The following is a 21,674-nucleotide window of genomic DNA, read 5'->3' as shown; positions in this document are numbered from 1 at the left end:
GGTTACAGATTACAGATGAAAGGTTACAAATGTAAGGGTCACATCTGAATTTTTTCTCTCTTTGGTGCTGAAATTGCTCGAGCTGCTGCACTGTTGCCCCTTCAAACCTTTAAGTCACAGTGTGTTATCTGTGGATAGACTCTAATCAGTTTTCCTTCACCCAAAGTCTGGAATGAATGTGACCACTATCAGCGAGGTCTCCTGATTACTATGAGTGACATTATAGAGTCAGGTTAGTCATACCTGGAACACCTTCTTGTATGTGTGTGTGTGTGTGTGTGTGTGAGTGTGTGTGTGTGTGTGCGTGTGAGTGTGTGTGCGTGTGTGTGTGAGTGTGTGTGTGTGTGCGTGTGTGTCTTTGTAGCTGTGGAGACCATATCAGGTGGGTGCTTGCCTATCTTATCAAGCTAAATGCTCCAAAGGGACTATTGTGTATGCAAGAACTGCCCAAGTTTCACACTCAGACCATTGACCAATTAGCATTTCTTTAAGGCATATGTATGAGTGTGTCTTGCCTGTGTGTGTGTGTTGAGGACAACCATATGGAAAGGAAAGAAAGATTAGTTACATTTTTTCCCTCCTCTCTCTAATAGATAATTTTTCTTTTTTTAAACATGTCTTGCCTACTTGATTCATTCGTAATTCTTTATAAGAATCAAGTGAGCACTGTCTCCAATAGTTAATAGAAATAGGCTAGTAAGTTGGTGGTAACCTCTTGGTTGTGCGAGCACCTCAGTTCCTCTGACGGCCGCACGAGCGTTCCAGTTTTGGCGGCTGTTCCTTCGCACTAATTTGCAGACATGTGTGTCTGTGCATTGCACTCATGTACTCTATGAATACAGTTTGCTAACAAAACCTACATGATTTAAATGACTTACAACGCCATACTTTTGGCGAAAACATCTTGCTGCAAGAAACAGACAGAAAAATGAAAGTCAGAAACGCTGATTCAGACTGAGGTTAAAAATGAGGCCAATATCTTCAGAGTGTGTGGTGCTGCGGATCATATGCACTGGCGTTATTTGTTACTGTGCTTAAGATAAAAGAGCAGTCAGGGACAAATCTGTGACAACAGCTACAGCACAGGGTTGGGTTGAGCAACTGTCAAACATGCAGACAGGTAGAGAGTAGGGCAGGTAGAGAGGCGGCCTGCCAGCGTGGGGTGTGTGTGTGTCAGTGCATTAACTCCTATTAAATAATTTGGTGACAAAATAGCATTGTATTTGTTCATGTTTCTAGACATGAATTGGTGGTTTTAGCATGAATTTACCTGCATTTCGATGCAAGCAAGAACCGTTAGTGTTGAACAGAATTTTCTCTGAAGTCAACATTTTCATATGTATGATTATACTATCTCATCCTCTCCATATTTTGCAAGAGATTCAGCCAGTGTCCATGCTTAGTCTATATATTTTGTTGCTCCCTTGCTTGAAAAAGCTCCTTAAACATGCAGAAAGTTGTGTGTTTACTGTTTAGGTGGAGCTCTCTGGAATTGGTCCTTAAAGGCAAAAAAGTTTAATGTCCTGCTCTTACTTTCCCCTGTTTTTGTTTCGTCGACTTGCTGACGGTTTTTCTAGTGCAGGGTCAGAGGCAGGTCAGTAGTTTTTGGAGTGGTCAGGGCCTCACTCTGTGTGTGTGCGATGCCGTCCAGGCAGAGGGTCTGCGCAGAGGTCAGCTTTGAGGATCTCAGTGTGATCCAGCCATGTTTAGTCTACCAGTCCTACATGTCCTAAATGTCGCACACCACAGTCATTTGGTCAGGAGCTGTTTCAACAAGGCAGTGCTATTCCTGCAGCACTACCCTACCAAAGAGCCGTGACTGATTGGCCAGGACAAGTAAGAGATGTGCTGCCAACAATAGTGCAGGATGTAGAAAAATATAATTTTATAATTGATTTGTTTGCTGTAACATTTGTTTCAGTGGCTAACTTTTAGAAATGTTTGTGCATTTGCAAAAATGATCTTTAAAAAGACTCAAAATTTATTCTGTCACACTTAAAATAATAAAATCTGTAATAAAAGGCTATTCTTGAATGCTTTATCTGTGTGAAATCCTTAAAGAGCTGATGTGTTTTCTTCTAATCCAAAACAGCAAATCCACGCTAAGGATTTACTGTTTTGTTTATGTTTGATCCAGGATGTGCTGACCAACAAACTCTTCCTTTATTAAAAATGATGGAAAGAAGAAAAGCAAAGACACCATTTGTCCCCTCTTTAATAAGAAAAAAGAAACATGAATCAGTGTGATCACACTTAAACCAAAAGAAAAGAAAACACAAACAATATATTATATCAGCACACTTTCAAAGTTGGAAAAGCAACATATTTTAAATAAAGGACATTTGGCATTGAAACATGTTCCACAGAGGACATCGCGTGACCTGAAACTTCTGCATCCTCTGCTGCTTATCATCCTTCAAAAGATCATCCATACATTGATCTCTTATCACATCAGCAGTCATTTGAAGAAAAGGCACTTTTCAGACATGGGGGCGGTCTTTTGACCCACTTTTACACGATTACTACTTAGCTGATCCATTGACAGTTTAAGGAGGACATTCCTACGTATTGTTGTAACACACACACACACACACACTATCAGCCCACCTGGCCATTGAGAGCTCTATAGTGCAAAGTACTGTATGTAAATCCTCCAGTAGTGCATCTCTCCTCCCCCCACTGTTAGTAACTGACAGAACTCCTCCATGCACCTCACCAGTTAATTGTTATTCGAAATGTTACAGTCTCTGGAAAGGCATGCAGTTAAAATGCTTCATGTAGTAATAAAAGGAACTATTTTCTGGTCATCTGAAACACATCACATATTTTTATTTTTTACCACAGTTGCTTTGCATCTTTCCGTCTCACTACAAATTTTTCTTTTTTTTTGTTACTTTGTTTTACTCTAAACCTCAGCAGGAACACAATGTTTTTTTTCTTCATATTAACCAAAAGGACGACACGTTTTTTTTAAAAGCACAGAATTCATGAGCTACACGTTTAAATCGACAAGACGCCCGATCTGACAAAAACACGACAGATCAGGGCGTGAAAACAAAAAAAATGACCAATGTTGTAACACACTCACAAAGAAATGAATTTAAATGTCTCCAGTTGCAGTAACACCTGCCTGAAGCAGTAACCTGAAACTTTCCTCTGGATAAAAAACGAAACCTCACATTGCGGTTGTAACTGGTCGACAGAGCACAATACAAGTTATATTAAAATTTCTCCCTTCATAAATAAATGCAAATATCCTTTCCCCTCCTCATTACCTCTATTTACATTTTATACAAGGCTATTTTTGGCACACACAATTCTCAGGATTGGACTTTAACGTACACACAGACAAATTAAACGACTTCACTATCATTTAAGACCTCCTATTGTCCAGCTTCACTTTTCTGTCCTCCGTGTAACCAGTTTGTCTCCTTGTTTGACAGAGATGGTAAAAAGAAAAAGTGTGTTCTTTTGTCCCTCTAAACATGGCAGCCATTTTATTTTGGATGTGAGTTTTGAAGTCCAGAGACGCAGAGAGAATGAAAGAGGAAGATGGCAAAAGCATTGGAGTCCATTTTAACAGATGCAGGGAGACACAGAAGTCTCCATCTTGGCTTTCCCCCATGAGCAGGTTTGTGTGTGTGTGGGAGTCGCTAAAAGTCCATATTAGGAGGCGTTGAGTACTGAGCGGCTGTACAGAGTTTGGTAGTAAGCGCCCGAGTCCATTGTGGTCGGCCCCGGGCTGTCGTAGATCTGCTTCGCTGCTACAGGAGAGGTCCCAGCGTAGGTGTTGTAGGTCATCAGCTGGTCCTGGTAGGATTTGAGGTCCATCTTTTGCTCGTTGGACATGAGGTTGGTGATGGAGAATGGATGGTTGAAGTTGTAGTGGGGGTCTAAAGACTTGAGGGGGTCGCTCTGTATGTCCATGTGTTGCTGCATGACACTTGGCAGGAGGTGGGAGCTACTAGGTAGAGTCTGGGAGTGGAGGAGTGGGTTGGAGGAGGAGGTGCCAGTGAGGGACATGGAGGATGGAGAGATGGAAGATGAGGGGGTGGAGGAGGGTGGCAGGGAGACAGGTGGGTTGTGCAGGTGTGAGGAGGACAATGGTGGACATTCCAATGAAACCATCGAGTTTCGGGAATGAGGCTGGTCATCTGAAGATCCCGGGTGGGAGTTATCCGAGTGGGTGGAGTCTGCTCCCTCTGATCCACCTCCAGGGCTGCGGTCCTCCACCAAGAGATCGACACTGTGAACTACTTTTCCTGAGCCCATGTCCTGGTTCTTGGCTGCCTTTTTTGCTGACTTGTCCTCAATCTTGAAGCGTTTCTGGCGCCTCAGGTAGCAGCCGTTCTCAAACATGTTGCCAGACTGTGGGTGGAGAGTCCAATAAGAGCCTTTGCCCGGCTTGTCGGGTGAGCGAGCCACCTTCACAAAGCAGTCGTTGAAGGAGAGGGAATGGCGGATTGAGTTCTGCCAGCGCTGCTGGTTCTCACGGTAGTAGGGGAACAGGTTCATGATCCATTGGTAAATCTCGTTCAGGGTTAACATCTTGCTGCCACTCTGCTGGATGGCCATGGTGATGAGGGAGATGTAGGAGTATGGTGGCTTGGCATGGGTCATTGGCCGTCGGAAGGGCTTTGGGTTAATCTCCTTTGCCCCTGCTCGGTTCAGAGTTGCAGGAGAGGTGTATCCCAGCTGACTCATGGATGGGCTAATGTCCTGGTAGTGGGACAAAGAACTCAGGGAGCCTGGAGCAGCAGGGCCCAGCTGAGTTAGTGAGCCTGAGGTGAGGGACGGGGCCACTGGGGAGAGGGACATGTGGCCGGGAACGGAGCCCATTGAGGCCAGTGGTGAACTGCTGATGCTGGTGGTGGGTGGGTGATATGACATGTTCATACCAGCAGGCGAGACAGTGGCTGGGTTCAAGTTGATGTAGTTATTGATGGTGCTCATAGAGCTCATGGAGCCCAGACCAGAGTTCATGGTTGTAGGAGATGAGTACATCTGGAGTAAACAGGAGGGACAAAATCTAGTTAGTTGCAATGTGAACACAGAAAAGAAATAAAATAATACAAATAATTATATAAATTCTGTAACTATCTAATTTTGATTTAGATTATTAACACTTCTGTTGGAAATAACTGATCTAAATTTCTCGGGCAAAACGTGAAATGTGAAAGGAAACACTCCCAGACTCCCAGTGTTAAAAGTCACTTCTTATCAATGCACAATGAAGCTCTCAGTGTGCTGAGAGGGGACATGGATTTCACACAGCGATGTTAACCTGAAAATGCGTAAAAAGCGCGTCATGGTGCCTCTCGGTCAGACGGCCTCCTCCACTGCTGCCATGGAAAAAACAAGTTCTTCAGTATTTAACCTAAAGTGGAGGAGTGATACTACTTCCAAGTCCTTTTTGTGTGGAATAAAGTTGAATAATTCAGAGCTAAATGTCAAGAATTGTGCTTCTCTGAATCCCGAGTCTTACGGATATTTAATTTTTATGGATGCAAAAATACTAAATCTGCGGGTGATAAAAAACAAACTATCTTAGCCCACTTATTTTTGGTTAATTATTATCAAACGCTTTCTTCTCGGTAATTTAATCAGGCTGGGTTGAGGTGAGAATTGCTGCTGCTGCTGATGGAATTAACTCCTAATTGAATTAGGGAGGAAAAAGTCTTGTTTCATTTACACTTGAATCGTTGCAACACTTAAGCGGAGCAGAGACACAAAGGATAAAGGCCTAACAGTGAGAACATGTCCTTTAAAAACATCATATAATTCTCACTGACTATTTATTACGAAATCCGTTAAATTATAATTGTCTCATTGTTGATTTAAAATCAAAAGTATTTATTTAGCAGAAAAAGCGAGCCCCTTCCTGACTTGCTTTTTATTTCTTGATTTATTTATGATGTTTGTTTATCATAACTGCTAAAAATATTAGTTACTCACATATTACGATATTATTATTTTCTTACTTTTAGTTTTTCGGGTTTTTTTGTTTGTTTGTTTTTTGTCCAGATTCCCGAGATTTGATTTCCCATTACTAATGCCATACGTGGATGTTTTTATTTTTACGACAGTGTCATAATATTTCCATGTTAATTCGAGGTTTTCGCCTACTTTTATAAGATTATTTTCGAATGTATCAAAGCAACTACTTTAGATTCCGAGTCCCGCTCCATAAGCGAACAGTTTCTCTTCCCTCACGGTCTGTCTCTCTTTCTCCCTTTTTTAAATCCCCCAAAACAAAGGCGGAAACTTTGGCAATATTTATAACAAGAGTAAATAAAAAACTGGATTTATTTGTAGTTACTGTTGATATTTTCATGTTTTCGCTTGTCATTACCTCGCTGGCCTCGCTGGCTGTGTAGTAAGTATTCCACTCTTCCATCTTCACAGAACTCAACATCCCAAACAAAAGTCTTCAGAAGAGAATATTTTTATCTGTGACCGAAGTTTTCAGAATAACAAAAATAAATATAAAGTCCTCCTAAAAGTTGGCACGTATCGGGAAGAAAATCCAAGCAGAAAGGTTTCTCCTTGTCACACGGAGTCTAAAATGCGTAAAAATGAAAAAGTGATGCGATTCCGCTCCGGAGAACAGGTAGGTCAGCGTTTCTTAGTTGTCAGTAATCCATTGTTTGGCAGCTTTAAACTTGTTAATGCTCAAAAGACTTCTGCTTTTCTCGTGGCCCGTTTTTTCTTTTGGTCACCTCGGGACGCAGCGCGCGACAGACGGAGATATAACTTGGAAATACAGTAGAGGAACCTGGGCGCCCTTCTCTTATAAGGCTCTGCTCGGCCCCGCCCAGCCCTGACTTTTGAATTGGGCAGGAAGGGCCCGGCAAAAAAGGCAGATGTAGCCCCCTGGCGTGCTGGATATTGGCCCCGCGGCTGTACTGGCGAAAACCCGCCGAGCAAGTGTACTACTGTTCAAAAGCTGTGCCCATTTTTGGGATGTTTCCCAGTATTTCAGAAGAGTTAAGTTTTGTTGATCATGACGAAAAGTTAAATATCAAACACGTTTCGAAACTGGAGCAATAAAAACATCTACATAAAAGCGCGTCATTAAAATCCAAAATTATTTTTTCAGTTCTTTTAACAATCAGCGTCTGGTTTCTGCAGTTTTGCTAGCAACGCAATTTTTCTAAAAGAATTCGAAAAATAGAATTCTGGCTTGAATAACAAAATATTTAATCGTGACAACTTTGACCTTCACATACTTTGATAACAGCACGAATCACCTGAGACTTATCAGATGATCAGAGAACATCAAATTTCTCAATTTTCCACCATCAGCCTCTGTTTTCTTCTGAATCTTCGTCACGAAAACCAAGTAAAACATAAGGAGTAAAAAAAAGTAAACACAGCTGTCTAAGAAGCTTATCCCCGTGCATAAACAGACAGATCTTTATCCAACTGTTGGGTAACGATGGCTCATGTGCGCATTTTACGCATATTGGGGTCGTTTGAATGTGAGAGACCTCCTCGCCCTGGGAACTTTGTTGGAGAGCTTCTTTTTTCTCAGAGGAGGCCCGTCGCTACAAAGAAATAAATAATGTAGCCTAGTCCTGGCCTAATGCATGGGCCCGGACTCCTGTATTGTGGAATACACATCAGGCCTCGCTGCAGACGGAGGCCTGTGAATGTCAATGCTTATGCTTAATGGCAAGTCAATGGAGATGTAATTGATGCGCAGGCGGGAGGTCGACGGGATTAAAACTGGGCGATAAGGAAGGCCTGTTAGTGCTCAGATGCAACAATATTATGCAGAGTGTAAAGGATTCAGCGGCGTGAAGATTTCTTGGAAACATGACGTTTCCAGCCATTAAATTTCTCGGTGGCGTTCACATAAAGGCCCCGCTGCCCTCACGAAAACAGAGATGAGAGGGAGGGACTCGGGTCATCTTATAGTTAATCAGACGCTTTCCAAGATATGACCTGTCAAAGACTCACAGATTATCACCTGCTTGCAAAGTGCTGTCACATCCATTAACACGTGGAATTAACTAACGCCTGAGTGTCGTAACGATGTAACCAAGCCTGGATGATTTATTTTTCTCCGTGGATAAAATATTTGTAAGTCAACTCTGAGGTCACATGAAAAAAAAAAAGCTTCCGGGTTAAAATGTACTTTAATTTGACGTACTAGTGAATTTAAATGAGAAGTGGACGAAACGACGCTTTATTATAATGGGGCCTTGATCTCATCCCATTTTTTATTCAAGTTTACAATTTCAACGTCTTCTGTTTTCTTCAGAGGCGGAAACGATCCAAACGGCTTTACCCTAAGGCCTCAAACCTCTCCCCTACAAGGTTTCAGTTATCCGAGTATGAGTCTATAAAACGGGACAGACTAAAGCGCATCTGCTAATCATTTGCCTACTGCCCCGCAAATGTCTCAAATGGAAATTCGAGTTCATAAATATTAATCAAGTTTGTATGGTTTTTTTTTTTCTGGAGAGGTTTGTGGTGTTTACAACTTCTCTGTCCTGTTAAATTTAAGATTAACAAATATTCTCCAAAAACAGACAATCCTGCAAGCACAACCTGATACTTAATATATACATCGACACACCTGCTGCGTAAAAGGGTTCAGTATGTTTTTTTTCCAAGACTTTTTTTGCTGCGTCTAATAAACACCTTTAATCGAACTTTTCAAAGACACCTCTCTCACTCTGCGGGCTGCTTTTCAATCCAATGGATCTTCCACCGGCCATTAACACCTCCATAATTGGTTTAACAATAGCTATAATGAGCTGACACTAATGGAGAAAGCAGCAGATCCGCGCAACTGGAGGACGATGGGGAGGGACATTTATACGGCCACTGGCCGCCCTTTTCTTTATCACAATCAAAATAGTGAAAATTAATCGGGAGTGCGTAACTTTATTCAGGCTGACAAGTTTATTTACTACTGCAGCTACTGACAAAGGGCAGAGACCTGAAGCTGTGGCATCTTTGGTGAAAACAGAAGGTTTTTAGGCAGTAATAGGTCAAAGTGCGACAGTTCTCGATTTTAAAGGATTACCGACTCCACAGTCTGTAGGCCTAATGGACCTGACAAAAGATCATGCTGCCACACAGCGTCTTCTCCGTAAGGCACGCTAAGACCAGGAGCGCCATCATGTGGCCCTTAAAACCGAGTCGCAGCTATGCTTTGTGCAGTTTCTTCTGTTAGGATTATAAAGGAGCACAGATATAATAAGAAATTTCACAGACTCGAACTGCTGTGACATTAAAACACAGAGGCGCTTTATTCTGACTCTTTGATTTTAAAGGTGAATTAGACGTGAAGTTTAGCTGTAACCAGCTCTATAGGCAAGTCCTGCAGGTTAAACGACACATTTTCAGCATTAGAGCTGATAAATACCAACGGATAAAAGGGAAAACACACCATATGATGGACATTAGACACTAGTGAAACCAGTTTTGGCAGTCCCAAACTAAGCTGGCTTGGGAATGCCCCAATGTCCACTCTGGAAAAGCTGTAAGCAGTGGTTGGAAAGCAGAAGATCTGGGCATCACTGCTCAGAGATCTACTCCAGCGAGCTGGGCCCAGATAATTAGAATAAGGATGCATGGTTGCAGAAGCAATAAATATATGAAAATTCCTTGACTTGTAGCAATTTCAGACAGCTAGCATTTAAGTCTTTCGATTCTAACAGAAGGATGGTGAGCAGTTCCATTACATGAAGTTTTACCCAGAAATAATTAATTAATCAGGTAAAGATACTCAGTAAAACTTGTAAATAAACAAAAAAAGAGAAGGACAAGTTTCCATTCCATTTATTCCTGGTTTTATGTTGTACAGGAAGCTGCAATAAAACTGACAGATCTACAAAAAAAAGTCACATAAATGAAAAACAACATAGTGGGAGGATTCAAATAAAACACCGAAGGGCCTGTCAACTTTACGAAGGCTTCAGATAAAAGCAAAAGCAGTCAGATGGTGATCGAAGGGAAGCAGTTTCAGGTTAATCATTGACAAGACAATAAAAGAAGCCATTGCACTCCTAACTTCCCCTGAGGTTCCCAGACACAAAAACAGATGGTAAACATTTTTAAAAGGCACTTAACAAGGGATTGCATGACGTATCAGTGCATATTATACTATTACATTTCTTCAAAGATGTTTCTCTACAACAGGCCTGATCTGTGGGATCTTTTTGTAAAGCGGACCTATTATGCTTTTTTCCCCTCCTGAATTTCTGTCAAATATATACTGAGGTGGATGCATATACGAAACATGGCTAAAATTTCAAAACACGAGGTTAGTGTATGTACATGTAATCCTGGTCACGTTATAATTTAGGCTCTAAACACTCAGTTTCTGACACTTCTTTTCTATTTTTAGTTTTGTTTGATGTCAAAGAGAAAGCCCCACCCACCAGTTCTTTAAGCCTTCTGTTTGCGATAGGCAGCCAATCAGAAGAAAGATGACTTAAAGGGAGAACTTTCAGACAGAAAGAATTGGAGGGCTGCATCAAGGCCCAGTCTGAGAAAAATTGTAAATTATTTTGAACTATGAATCATGCAAAGCTACTCTAGCAAAGTAAAACATAAAAATACCGAAGTAAAAATTAGCATAATAGGTCCCCTTTAAAATATATAACTGCTATGTAAGGATCTGCTGCAGACTATAGATTGTACATATCCTATAAGCACAGTACAACACATTGGCCTGTTAACTGTAACGGCCTAATGAAGAGAACCAGCTGGTTGAAAAATAATGAAATATATGTCTTCCATAAAACATTTACATTTATAAACATCATTTTGGGCATAAAATTACCTTTGGTTTGTCTGTGCTTCTGTACTGTCAAGTACTCGCTGCACATAAAGAGAGAATCCACCAAAAAACAAACTCATTTTGACATATTATCATTACAATGTCTGGTTGTTCAATTTAGGAACATGAAATCCCTGCGCACTTTAATGTATTTATGAAATTCATTTTGAAATATAGCAAACGGGAAATAATATACACTGTTCAATACTATGACTGGAAACCAGACCACAGATTTATTAAACATCTCTTGATCAGAAACAAAGATTCCTGCTTTTCAGTGGATTTTCACTTAAAAAAAAAAAGTTTAAGAAATGATGCACAATTTTTTTTAATACCATATGTCAAACTCTTGCATGTACTATGTCTAAGGATTGCACGTGTGTACTATTACAGTTCTTTACAGTATATAACATTTAGCATTCTAGTATAAAATATAATCATAGGCCTATCAATAGATTTTTTTTTATATACATTCGGGGTAAAATGTAGGCTGGGCTGGATCTTGTATGAAAGCAACATTTAAATACAGTCAAACACTGAGTTTCTGCTGCTGGTCGACGTGCTGACAGGTTAACTGGTTGTGTCTACACAGCAAAACATTCTCCTTTCTCTGAGTTAAAGTCAGCTTCAATTTAAGCTGACAAAAAAGCCAAAACAAAAACAACAAATGCACAAGTGCACAGAAATGTCTCTACTGGCATTTTGTCCACATCTAACGCAGGTTTGTTTAGATGTTTTACTGGAGATTTAAAAGAAAAAGGAAAGAAAAATCTGTGCATGAGGACACAGATTCAGTCATGAAGCAATTAAAAAAAAAATCTGCTGAAGGTGCATTACATCATCACTGTCAGTGTCGTGTCAGTTATAAGCTGTAAATTTAACTTGTAGAAGCAGAAAATATTTCATTTGATGAAGCATTGGTAAATAATATGGCATTTTTCCCAAGACAACTCAACTCAACTTTTCAACAATAAAAAGAACAACTGTGGCTGCTGTTTAGATATACTTTGACATACATGTAAATATATATATGTGTATATTAGTATATATATTTGTGCTTTTCCCTGCACAAAGCTGAGTGTATGCTGACAACACTGGGAAGCGGCTATTGTATAAGAGTTTGAGAACTCTAATCACTCATCTATCAGGTCTCCTAACAAGCCGTCACTGACACAAATTAAACTGATGTCAATTGCTTTGACTAAAGTATTTCTGTCTTTATCTCCAAGGTGCCAATCAGTACCACGTATTGTAGCTAAACCCTAACTAATTTATGCTCAAAGTGTCCTTTGGCATGCTTGCTGTGACACACTGGGTTATGGTATAAATGAGCCATCAATCGCTTGCAACGCATCATTTGTCAAGGAGCAGGGTTCACTAACCTTAACCAAGTAGTCTTTAGTGCCTAAACCTAACCAGTGAGTGGATCTGAGAGCATAAACCGAGGTAAAAAACAAAAACAAAGGATAAAACGCACAGGTATGAATGGGGTACAAATCAGGGTCTCTTGCCAGTCAACCCAGTAAAATGTGCCATCATCACCTCTACATCCTCACTAGGCCTTTGCACTCCTGTTAAAAGTTGCTGTTACGCCTCAGCAGCCAATGTAGCACGGCTATAGTGCCAAAGCACCAACACAGAAGGATATCTTGTGCTTAATGGGAAGATCCAGGAAGCACCTGACAAAGCTGCATTGTATGTGTTCAGATAGGAATGCTATAATCTATATCCATCTGCTAACGTGAAAGCGATGCTTGTTTCGAGTAACAGAACTAATTACCAACTCTTAAGCAGTAGCCGCTGTCCAGCTTGTGAGTCTTCCTGAATATGTGATTCCACCATCGCATGATTAGGGATATGTATACGCTGTATCTCTGGTTGTGGTGGTGATATTCCATTAGTATCTGCTGTTTCCTGGACTGAAAAATTAAAATGGCATTAAACTGTTTTACAGCATTGCTGCAAGTGAGCGTGCAATGCACAGAATGCATTGGGAAATTTAATTTCACTAGCTCACTATACAGTGCTCAGAGAAAAAAACAAGTGATGTGTGCAGGCAGTCTTTGCCGCCATCATCAGATCTCTGATTAGGCCTAATAGTTTTGAATTCATTGCAATGTGACAAGCAGTTTAACTTGCTTAGTGGATGTTTTGAGATTTGTAGGTTGTTGCGTTGCTTCTCTTCTGGGACTCTTATCTGTTCGGGGGAGACGTCTGTTCTGATCTGGGATACGATTCTGGGACAGAAAACAAACACATGAAAATATAGTTAATATCAGCTGCAAGCATATCGATCATACCATGGTTGGGATTATGGATATTACTGTTAAAACACTTGAAGAATACAACAGGAGAGCATCTCTTGTTGTATTTTAACCCCATTTTGTGTCCCACTTTATATCAATAACATAAACACCAAACATAAGTGCTTTTTATAAATTTTCTTCACAAAGGTCAGATGCCTGTAGACCTGCCTGTTGCTGTGTTGGGTCCATGCTGCCACTGAAACCACCATCACGTCTCTCTCTCTTTCTTGACAGTGACATCTCCACTCCCGCTCCCTGCTCCGGCTCCAGCTGTTCCTGCTGCTGTTCCACTTCCAGACCCTGATGAAGCTGCAGCTCCAGGTCCAGTACTGGCTCCAGATGTAGGAGCTGATGCAGGAGCTGAAGCAGACCCTGCTCCGCTTGATCCTGAACTGGCAGCACCATTTCCCAGAATGGTGGTTATCTCCCCCTGCATGAAGGCCCATGGGGGACTGTTTGGAGAGGTATCCAATGGACAGCGCTCTCCGCTGGGGCAGTACACTTCCCCATCACCATGCCTACTCTGGATATAAACTCTTGTGCACGGGAAGCAGAACCTATATTTGGTGGAGGAAGAGTATTACAGTGGACATAATTATTATGGACGCTAACAACTGCAGGATATATATTTATAACCAGTTTAACAAATACGTGCTTTTGTATGCAAGACATATTTAAATAGCTAACCTGGCTAAAAGCTAAAAACAAACAATGTTATAGGATATTTATATAACAATAAATAAATGACAAACATACAAACCTGTGGCCTGGCACTGATGGACATTGAACAAAGTGGGTGTCTTCCAGTCTCTCATGACACAAGGTGCAGGACAGACTGTTTCCAGCCGAATGGCTGTTATTGGCAGATGCAGATGCCAGCTCAGAGGCACCGCTGTGGGGTAACGCTGCGGCAGCGGTGGTAGCTGCCTCTGCTGAAGTGCTGGATCCTAGGGGCTCTCCTCCTGACCTTGCAGTTAGGGGGCGTGGCTGCCTGGCTGGAGATGATGCAGGTTTAGGACTAGTCTGGCTTACACCTCCAGCCATGGAGAACGATGAAGAAGCCAAGCTTGTACTCTTGCTGGTACTGCTGCCAGCCACAACTGTGTGGGTCTGCGTCTTGGGCTGGTTCTGGGAGGAGCTCAGCTCTCGCTCCAGCTCTGGCGCGATAAAAGGGGTGATCCCCATGCTTATTCCCAGCTGTCTGCGGCTCATCTCTGCCAGCACAGGGGCAGGGAAAATCATAGGGCTGCTCATAGGGGCTGTCCGGGCCGTCAGACCCGCGGGCATCCCTGCAAGTATCCCAGGGGGAATACCTGCAATACTCTGAGTTACTAGATTAGGAGGGATGGCTGCGCTAATCATGGATCTCCGGCTGCCACTGGGGCTCTGACGGTTAACTTCTTGAGGCGGCTGCCCGTCACGATGCAGCCCGTTTGGCGGTACACGAATAGTAGAAGCGGTAATTTCTCCTCTTCCTGCCCTCTCGAAACGGTCCCCGTGCGGCCTGCCTCCGTCTGCCGCCACCTCTCCCCGGGCTGATGTGCCGTGTTTATTGGGAGAGGGACCAGGTGACCTCACGTTACCGTCCTGCATGCCGTGAGTTCGCTTCAACTGGCGGGCGCTTGCGATCAGGAATTCGATCTGGTTGGCTCCCTCGTAGTTCACGCATCCACGGCAGACCACCTCGCTGAAGTCCCACACCACGGTCCATGGCATCTTTGGCAGGTCGCACAGGTAGCACCACTGGCGCCTGGAGGAGGAAGGGGACGACATGGCTGGCCGAGCTAACCTGAGCGTGTTCAGCGAACCTCCTAACGTGCTAGCACAGGTTAGCTGCGTTAACCTACTTAGCGTGGACAGGTGCACGCCCTCTTTACTACTGACTTTGTCCCCTAACGGACCTCACACAGCTTTAAAATAATGTTACGCATTCTACATATATGAAATTAGCTCAAATATTTTGGTTGTTTGCAACTAATTTTGATATATTTGTTGTGTTTACCGACTTCGGCCTACTCTTCCCCGCTGTCAACGGCTTCCCAGACTGGCTCTGGAACGTTACGTAACCACGTGAGGTGAATTGTGGGTATTTGAGTTTGCTTACTCGCCGAAGTCAATAGAGGGCCTCGTCGTGGAACTACAGTAAGAACTGGCACGGAAGTGAAATACTTAAGGGTCACGGGTCAGTTTTTGTCAACACGTGTGCGTCCCACACAAGCCATGCGTTTGGAGACAGAAACTTTTAATTTCAGAAATTTGATCGTATTTTAAAATAAAAAAATGCCGAAAGACATATCATCCTCATCGAGCGAAGATGAAGCGGACACCACTGGTGTGGAATCAGCGCCCAAACCGACAGAATCCGGTAAGTTAACACGCAGACGTTGCACGAAGTTGGTGTAATAATGGAGGTGATATGCTAGTAGTTACTTAGAGCAGATTCATTAAGGCTTAGAAGTAGCCAGAGGACGGCAAACGGTATAGCAGGCTAGCGGTAACGATTGTGTTTACATTAAATATGTGGTTTATAGATAAAGCAACAGAAGAAAGTTAATATCCACACTAAAAGGTGTTCTAGTTTCTTTGCTTCTGACTCGATGGTGTTGTTTTTTAATCCACAGATAAGACTACAAGGTACCAGTGTCCTCCTGACTTTGTCTCTTTCTGCCACGAGCCTTGCAGCAGCACTCTAGCACAAAACCTCAAGAAGAACAAGAATGAGTTATGGCTCATTAAAGCTCCTGCCAGTTTTGATCCCAAATGGTGGGTACAGTCTGCCTTTACCTTTATCCCACACAGCAAAATTTTTTTTCTAACACAATAACAATTTTTTTAGCATTTTTTGTTTTTTGCAATGGTGTTTTGTTTTTTGTCCTTCCTCTCCACGCAATCATATAAACAGTTTAAACCACAAACAAGTTTCAGATGCAAATACCACAGTAATAATACTTTCATAAAGAAGCCAAAAGCTGAATATCTCTCTGATATCATCAGTAAACATTCACACAGACATCAGCCCTCGCATATCTCCGGTTACTGAAGCGAAATCTCCCAGATATCCTCTGAGGTTTTGGTTAAATCAAAACAATGGAGTCACTGCTCACCCCATCTCATTCTGGAATTCAGTTTAAGATTACAAATCTTATTTGTTTACAGCTCCCAGGTGTCTCTGATCAATTGGCAAACTTCTCTTATATGTCTGAAAATCATGTCTTAAACAAAAAGTGTCAGAACCTTTAAAGATGCTGCTCTACGGTTGTAGAATCAGTTACCACTTGACATAAAAAGAGCGATTAGTGTGTCTGCTTATTGTTGAACGCCTCTTAATTCTGTATCATATGTGTTCACTTTTGGTTTTGTTTTGTTTTGTTTTTTTACCGTAATAATTTGCCTGTGTGTGTAGTTGTAGATACTGTGTGCAGCACTTCGGTCAGTGAACGCTGAGATTAAATCTACTTAGGTTATTTCCAAAAGGAGTACACCTCTAGTCTCATTTTTGTTGCCGTGTTGCACAGTTTCCACAGTGGAACTGTTAAAAAGTTTTCAGGTCTTTTCGTTTGGTGGCACTTTGAGTTAACTGCATTTAACAGCAACAACCTCTCTGTGGCATTTGTTAAAAACTAGTCATGTAGTCGTCAGGTTATTGAAATGACTGTAAAATCTGTTAGTATCTTTTTAAAATCTACAAATGGTAACTAACCCATTATGACAAGTATCGCTAAGGTGAGTAAAGGTGCTGGTTACTGGTAATGAATTCAACGTCCCATTGTGAGAATTATGTTGCTTTTGTACTAAAATTACATTAAATATCAAGTAACAAAGTAACAGCATGAGGGTGTAAGCAGAAACGGTATGTTTAAACCAGAGTACTTTTAAGTGATGCATACTCACCTTTTCTCATTCCATCCAGCTTCAGTGGCATCAAGGTGCCCCTCTCTGGTCTCCAGACCCTGAAGGTTCCTACTGCTGCTCAAGCTGGAGCCAAGACTGGGAGCAGGCAGCAGATCTATAGCATCCTGGCATCCAACCACAGTACCTCAGAACTCCACCTGCTCACAAGTGACAAGAAGCCGTCAAATGGCATTGTTGTTGGTCCTGCTTTTTCAGGCTTGCTTAATGTGTGCGAGACCTACGGAGACAGCAGCAACAATCAGGCCCCTCAGGTCATCCCCGCTGCTCCAGCCCCCTCCATACCGCCTGGACTCAAACAGCGATTCCAGCCTTTTGGCAGCAAGACCCCCACTCTTACCTGCGTGGCAGAGAATGAGTTGGATGGAGTTGCCTTTGGGCCCTCTTCCACAACTCTCCGACCTCTGGTAGTCAAGCGATTCATAGAAGAAGCAGGTCAAGAAGAAGACGAGGAGGAGGAAGAGGAAGGGAGGAAAAAGAAGAAGAAAAAGAAGGAAAAACGGATAAAAAAAGAGCGACTAGAGGAAGTGGTGAATGTGAAAGAGGAACCTGTGGATGAATTTCAGGAAGAAGTAATGATGGAGCTCCCCTTCCAGGAGGGTGATTATTCTGTGGAGAAGAGGAAGAAGAAAAAGAAAAAGAAGGACAGAGAGCGAGAGGAGGTGGAGGAGGGACTGGAGCCCAGTGTCAAAGTCAAGGTGGAAGAGGTGCCTGTGAAATGTGAACCCGTGGACACATTCTTTGGTGAAGAAGTGGAGGTCTCAGGAAAGAAGAAGAAAAAGAAAAAGAAACTTAGAACTGATGGTGACTAGTCTGGTGTCATTTTGGAGTTTTTTAGTTTTGTTTGTTTCCTTTTGACCATGTGAGCACATCAGAGACAGTTTACTGCTTAATTACTTCACTATTGTTGTTGCCAAGACGTTGACATGGTGTTGCTCAACAAAAGGGCACGCTGTGAATACAATGAGTAGTGAGGTGAATTCTAAAGAGGATTCACTCTAGCATCTTTAAGACAAATGTTCATTTCAGTTTGGCCAGATGGAGACAGATTCACACACAATGTGTGCAGCTGGAGGCATCAGCGACTACAAAACTGATAAGAGTGCACATGATAATGGTGTCAGGAACCACAACAGATTTGAGCAATGACACAGCATCTCAAGCCCAGTACTGGAGACCTTTTTTGTTTCATGAAAACAAATGTCATGAAGTCCAAAAGTGATTAAAGGAAATTATAAATGAGAAAAACCTGGGGTTTTTTTTTTGTCCTGCTGTTGGCAAACGCAAGTTAACAGCAACATTTTCCTCTCGTGCCTTTTCAGAGCAGTGACTTCATCTACAAGGAATGAAAGTTGAATTTGTGTGTGAACTCCACACTGTGGATTTGAAATTGTGCAACAGTTTAACTGTACCCAGTTTACAGAGGCGTAGTTTTGTAATGATATTCGTGATGTCAGGCAAAAAAATCCAAACCATCTGTTCTGTGAAATATGATTTTTATGAATGATTTTTCAGATAGCCCAAAGACTAACATGAAATAAAATGGTTTAGTTTAATAAGCCTTGTGTTCTTTTTTTCTTCAAATTGGCACAGATTTTATTCCCATGCAATAATACGGTTATAGAAAATGTGATTTCTCGACACACGAACTGCGGTTATTCAGGTAAATTTTCGTGCTCATAAGAAGTTGCGACAGGGAGAGGGCGCCACAGTCCAGCTAGTCGTCTGCGTGGAACGGCTGCCTGCAGCCTTTGAACAACCTCTGAGCTTCTAACCTACATGCTACTATTCCTTTTAACTAATTTAACACAGATCTGCTGTAGCCATCTGAATGCACAAAGAGGCGATTCATAATTTTGGACATTTTCTGATGGCGGCGACTCATCAGAGCTGTGACACTCAGGTGAAAAACCTCAGTCCATGCTCTGCATCCTCCCCTCCTCCTCCCTCTCCTCTGCCTGCTCTGCACCGGAGTATGGTCCTGTTTCTTAATGAGCTCAGGCACCTCTGGTGCTATCACACTCACCATCTGTAGTAACCCCTTGCACATGCTGCAAGCCTTATTGATCCAACCTCATGAGTGCATTAACATTTTTTAGCCTTTTCAAAAGACCTGTCAAACTCGAAATGCTAAACACCATGCTAGAGGTGTAAAATGTAACCTTAACACAACAAGGAACATTTTTTGCGTTCTTTCTACTCTAGTGTATTTGACATGACTTGGCATCAAGTCATCTATTTATTTATTTATTTTTGGTGTAGCAGGCAGTCATTAAAGCCGAGAGCCACAGATGTCAGATGCTGGCTAAAATGTTTTTCTGAGAGTCGCAGATAATGCCAGATTTCTGTGTATCCTCACAGGTATGTCGAATGTGTGTGCGAGCTCCTGCGCCTCACAGCTTTCAGGCTTGAGTGCCTGAGTGCATATGCCTGTGTTGCTGAGAGAGGGTGTGTGCAGCTGTCTGAGCTTAAGGTCAATGAAACGAAAAATAATTTTTACTGTGTTGACTAAAATATACAAAATTCATATGTGCTTTCTTGTATCTTGAGCACTTACCTTTTAAACTAAGAGAAAAAAACATTTGTTTCCATATATGATCTCCTATTGTTTATAGTATAAAATAGAAATGTGTAAAGACCAGACGCAATAAATTAAAAAAACAAAAAAAAGCTCTGTCTTTCAGAAAATCCAAATTTATACAAACCAATGGCAAGTGTCGATTGCTATCCCTGAGTCCAGTAGCCGGCTAAAATCCAAGCCAAGTCAATATTTCCCAAAATGCTTGTCTTTAAGAAATTTTGCCTCGGGATTGTAAGATGTCAGTTGTTATTTTTAGAGACTTGATTTGGAGCCCTGCTTCAAGTGACTATTAAAAGAACCTTGGCCTTAAGGTGTGCTCAGACTTGTGGTAAAGGCTATTTTTGGCTTATGGTATTCGCATGATCTGTTGCAGTTTAACAGTTTTAATATTTCTGCGTTTGTTCAAGGCAGCCAGCATACTGCACCAAACGGGTGTTTTGTCTGACATTTGTTAGCCGCTACTGATTGTGACTGATTTCTAGAGCTAACCTGAGTCTTCCAGGTGACTCTTCATTTTTGGAATTTTTATCCCTATGCAAAAATGGCCCAACAGTTGGAGCTGTGTAAAGGGTAAATAAAACCAGAGAGAAATGATTTGTAAATTATTAAAGCCTATAATTAACAGGAAAAAAAGCACAGGGAAGCGTATACAATACACAGTGTGCAATAAACATACACTTCTTCTTCTTTTTTTATTACTAAGTTAATATACTGTGTTGTGTTGTTTGTGTTGCGTTGTGATGTGTCATATCGTGTCGTGTTGTGTTATATGTAGTGCCGACGTAGGACAGTTTTCCAATTTCATTGTACTACTGTACTATGTATGACTGTGCAATGACAATAAAGAGTTATCTTATCTTATATTATCTTACTAAATGCAAAGTTTTATTTAATTCCAGCTATGCATTTCAATTTGCCTCAATTCTTCTACTTACATCTAGTCAACTACGAGAACTGAGATCATTTGCTGTAGTTTTGAGACTAAATGTTTTCCTGTCCTGTCTTGAGATACCATTTCAAATTCTCAATAGTTTTCGACTGACTTTGGCATATTTTTTCCCCTATTACTCAAAATATTTTAAACAGGGGGCAGACCACTCTTTTATTACAGAGATGTGGTGTTGTAATCTGCTCAGAATCTGGTTTGGTAATATTTTGCTGAAAGAAACAAGAAGAAAACATTATCTGGGCGGGAACGCATGTTACACCAAAACCTGTTTATGGTGTTCAGCAGTGATGTAGCTGTGCATGTGTGCGAATCCACACTCACCGTGTGCTGATAAAAGGTTTGATGATCTCTCTCCTCTGTAGACTTTACAGGTGGTTGCCAAAGATTTGAAATTTTGATTCATCAGAGAATGTGATTTCATTCTCTCGATTTTCAAAATAAAAGACTTCAGTTATAGTTTGTCAGAATGTTTGAGGCCAGATTTGCACACACACACACACAAAAATAAAACAAATAAAAAAAATCCTCCTATTCTGTATCTATGCTCAGTCTTTTCAGCCAACCTCCAACTTATTTAGTAGCAACAAGCCCACAAGTTATTATTCACATTCTTCCCAAACCTTCCACCTATTTAGCCCCGTAGTTAAATTGTAACTACCAGCTTGATCACACAAGCATATATGTGGTCACTTAGTAGGTTTTGTTTATGCGTTATTTAAGTGTTCAGTTATACATATGTGAGGCAAAGAAAAATATCCTGGCTTCAGCTGCTTTTGAATTTAAACATAAAACAGTGGTTGGTGATGACATCGGGGAGCATTAACGTATTAGCAAGCTTTATATTTCTACCCCCCTGTATGCTTTCATGAATCATTAAGGAAACAGCTAAAGCCGTGATATCTAAACCTTTCTGACGTGCATCTTTTTAATAGAACAGGTTTTTATTAACAGTCACCTCCCAGGAACTATGTAATAGCTTTTATGGTGCATGTGAAGCACTACACAGGCTGATTCAAGGAAGCTGGTTTCAAGGTAGAATACCATTTATGTATCTTGTTAGGCTTTTTATAATGTTTTTTTCTGAATCTTTCATCCTGGTTGCGTCATAAGAAATCTGTGTGTGTGTCTGTG

At 41.5% G+C, this 21,674-nt stretch overlaps 3 protein-coding genes across 4 annotated transcripts in view; 1 reads left to right on the top strand and 2 right to left on the bottom strand.

Annotated features, from left to right (window-relative positions):
• Nucleotides 1-2,197: 2,197 nt before the first annotated feature.
• On the bottom strand, nucleotides 2,198-6,773 carry foxa3 (forkhead box A3). Its single transcript, XM_085130946.1, has 2 exons — nucleotides 6,353-6,773; nucleotides 2,198-5,004 (listed from the first exon to the last, which is right to left on the bottom strand). Exons 1-2 carry the CDS (start codon nucleotides 6,413-6,415, stop codon nucleotides 3,667-3,669), a joined length of 1,401 nt encoding a protein of 466 aa, XP_084987072.1. The 5' UTR covers nucleotides 6,416-6,773; the 3' UTR covers nucleotides 2,198-3,666.
• A 3,005-nt stretch (nucleotides 6,774-9,778) lies between these two features.
• On the bottom strand, nucleotides 9,779-14,877 carry irf2bp1 (interferon regulatory factor 2 binding protein 1). The gene is made up of 3 exons (XM_085130948.1): nucleotides 13,865-14,877; nucleotides 13,273-13,661; nucleotides 9,779-13,035 (listed from the first exon to the last, which is right to left on the bottom strand). The coding sequence occupies exons 1-2, from the start codon at nucleotides 14,875-14,877 to the stop codon at nucleotides 13,313-13,315; spliced, it is 1,362 nt and encodes a 453-aa protein (XP_084987074.1). The 3' UTR covers nucleotides 9,779-13,035; nucleotides 13,273-13,312.
• Nucleotides 14,878-15,330: 453 nt separating this feature from the next.
• polr1g (RNA polymerase I subunit G) overlaps nucleotides 15,331-21,674 on the top strand; it is a 224,515-nt gene continuing 218,171 nt past the window's right edge. The window contains exons 1-3 of one of the 2 annotated variants that reach the window (XR_014868740.1): nucleotides 15,331-15,469; nucleotides 15,726-15,867; nucleotides 17,015-18,448. Coding sequence is in view for 1 of the 2 variants with exons in the window: in XM_085130953.1 (XP_084987079.1) it covers nucleotides 15,385-15,469; nucleotides 15,726-15,867; nucleotides 17,015-17,825 (1,038 nt within the window). In the remaining variant the exon portion in view is untranslated. Of the gene's footprint in view, nucleotides 15,470-15,725; nucleotides 15,868-17,014; nucleotides 20,458-21,674 lie in introns of those variants that run through there. The other variant, XM_085130953.1, reaches the window with a different exon arrangement.

Source organism: Neolamprologus multifasciatus, chromosome 14 (genome assembly GCF_963576455.1).
Source record: "Neolamprologus multifasciatus chromosome 14, fNeoMul1.2, whole genome shotgun sequence".
Classification (NCBI taxonomy): domain Eukaryota; kingdom Metazoa; phylum Chordata; class Actinopteri; order Cichliformes; family Cichlidae; genus Neolamprologus; species Neolamprologus multifasciatus.
The sequence above is the reverse complement of the archived record's forward strand: the minus strand, read 5'-3'. Positions and strand labels throughout refer to the sequence as shown.

Bases quoted from the DNA above. Each gene is read 5' to 3' on its own strand.
- foxa3 (XM_085130946.1), bottom strand. From the start codon at position 6,415: ATGTTGAGTTCTGTGAAGATGGAAGAGTGGAATACTTACTACACAGCC. The intron at 5,005-6,352 runs GTAATGACAAGC...TGTTTACTCCAG, and splicing joins CAGCCAGCGAGGCCAGCGAG to ATGTACTCATCTCCTACAAC.
- irf2bp1 (XM_085130948.1), bottom strand. From the start codon at position 14,877: ATGTCGTCCCCTTCCTCCTCCAGGCGCCAGTGGTGCTACCTGTGCGAC. The intron at 13,662-13,864 runs GTTTGTATGTTT...CACCAAATATAG, and splicing joins CCATCAGTGCCAGGCCACAG to GTTCTGCTTCCCGTGCACAA.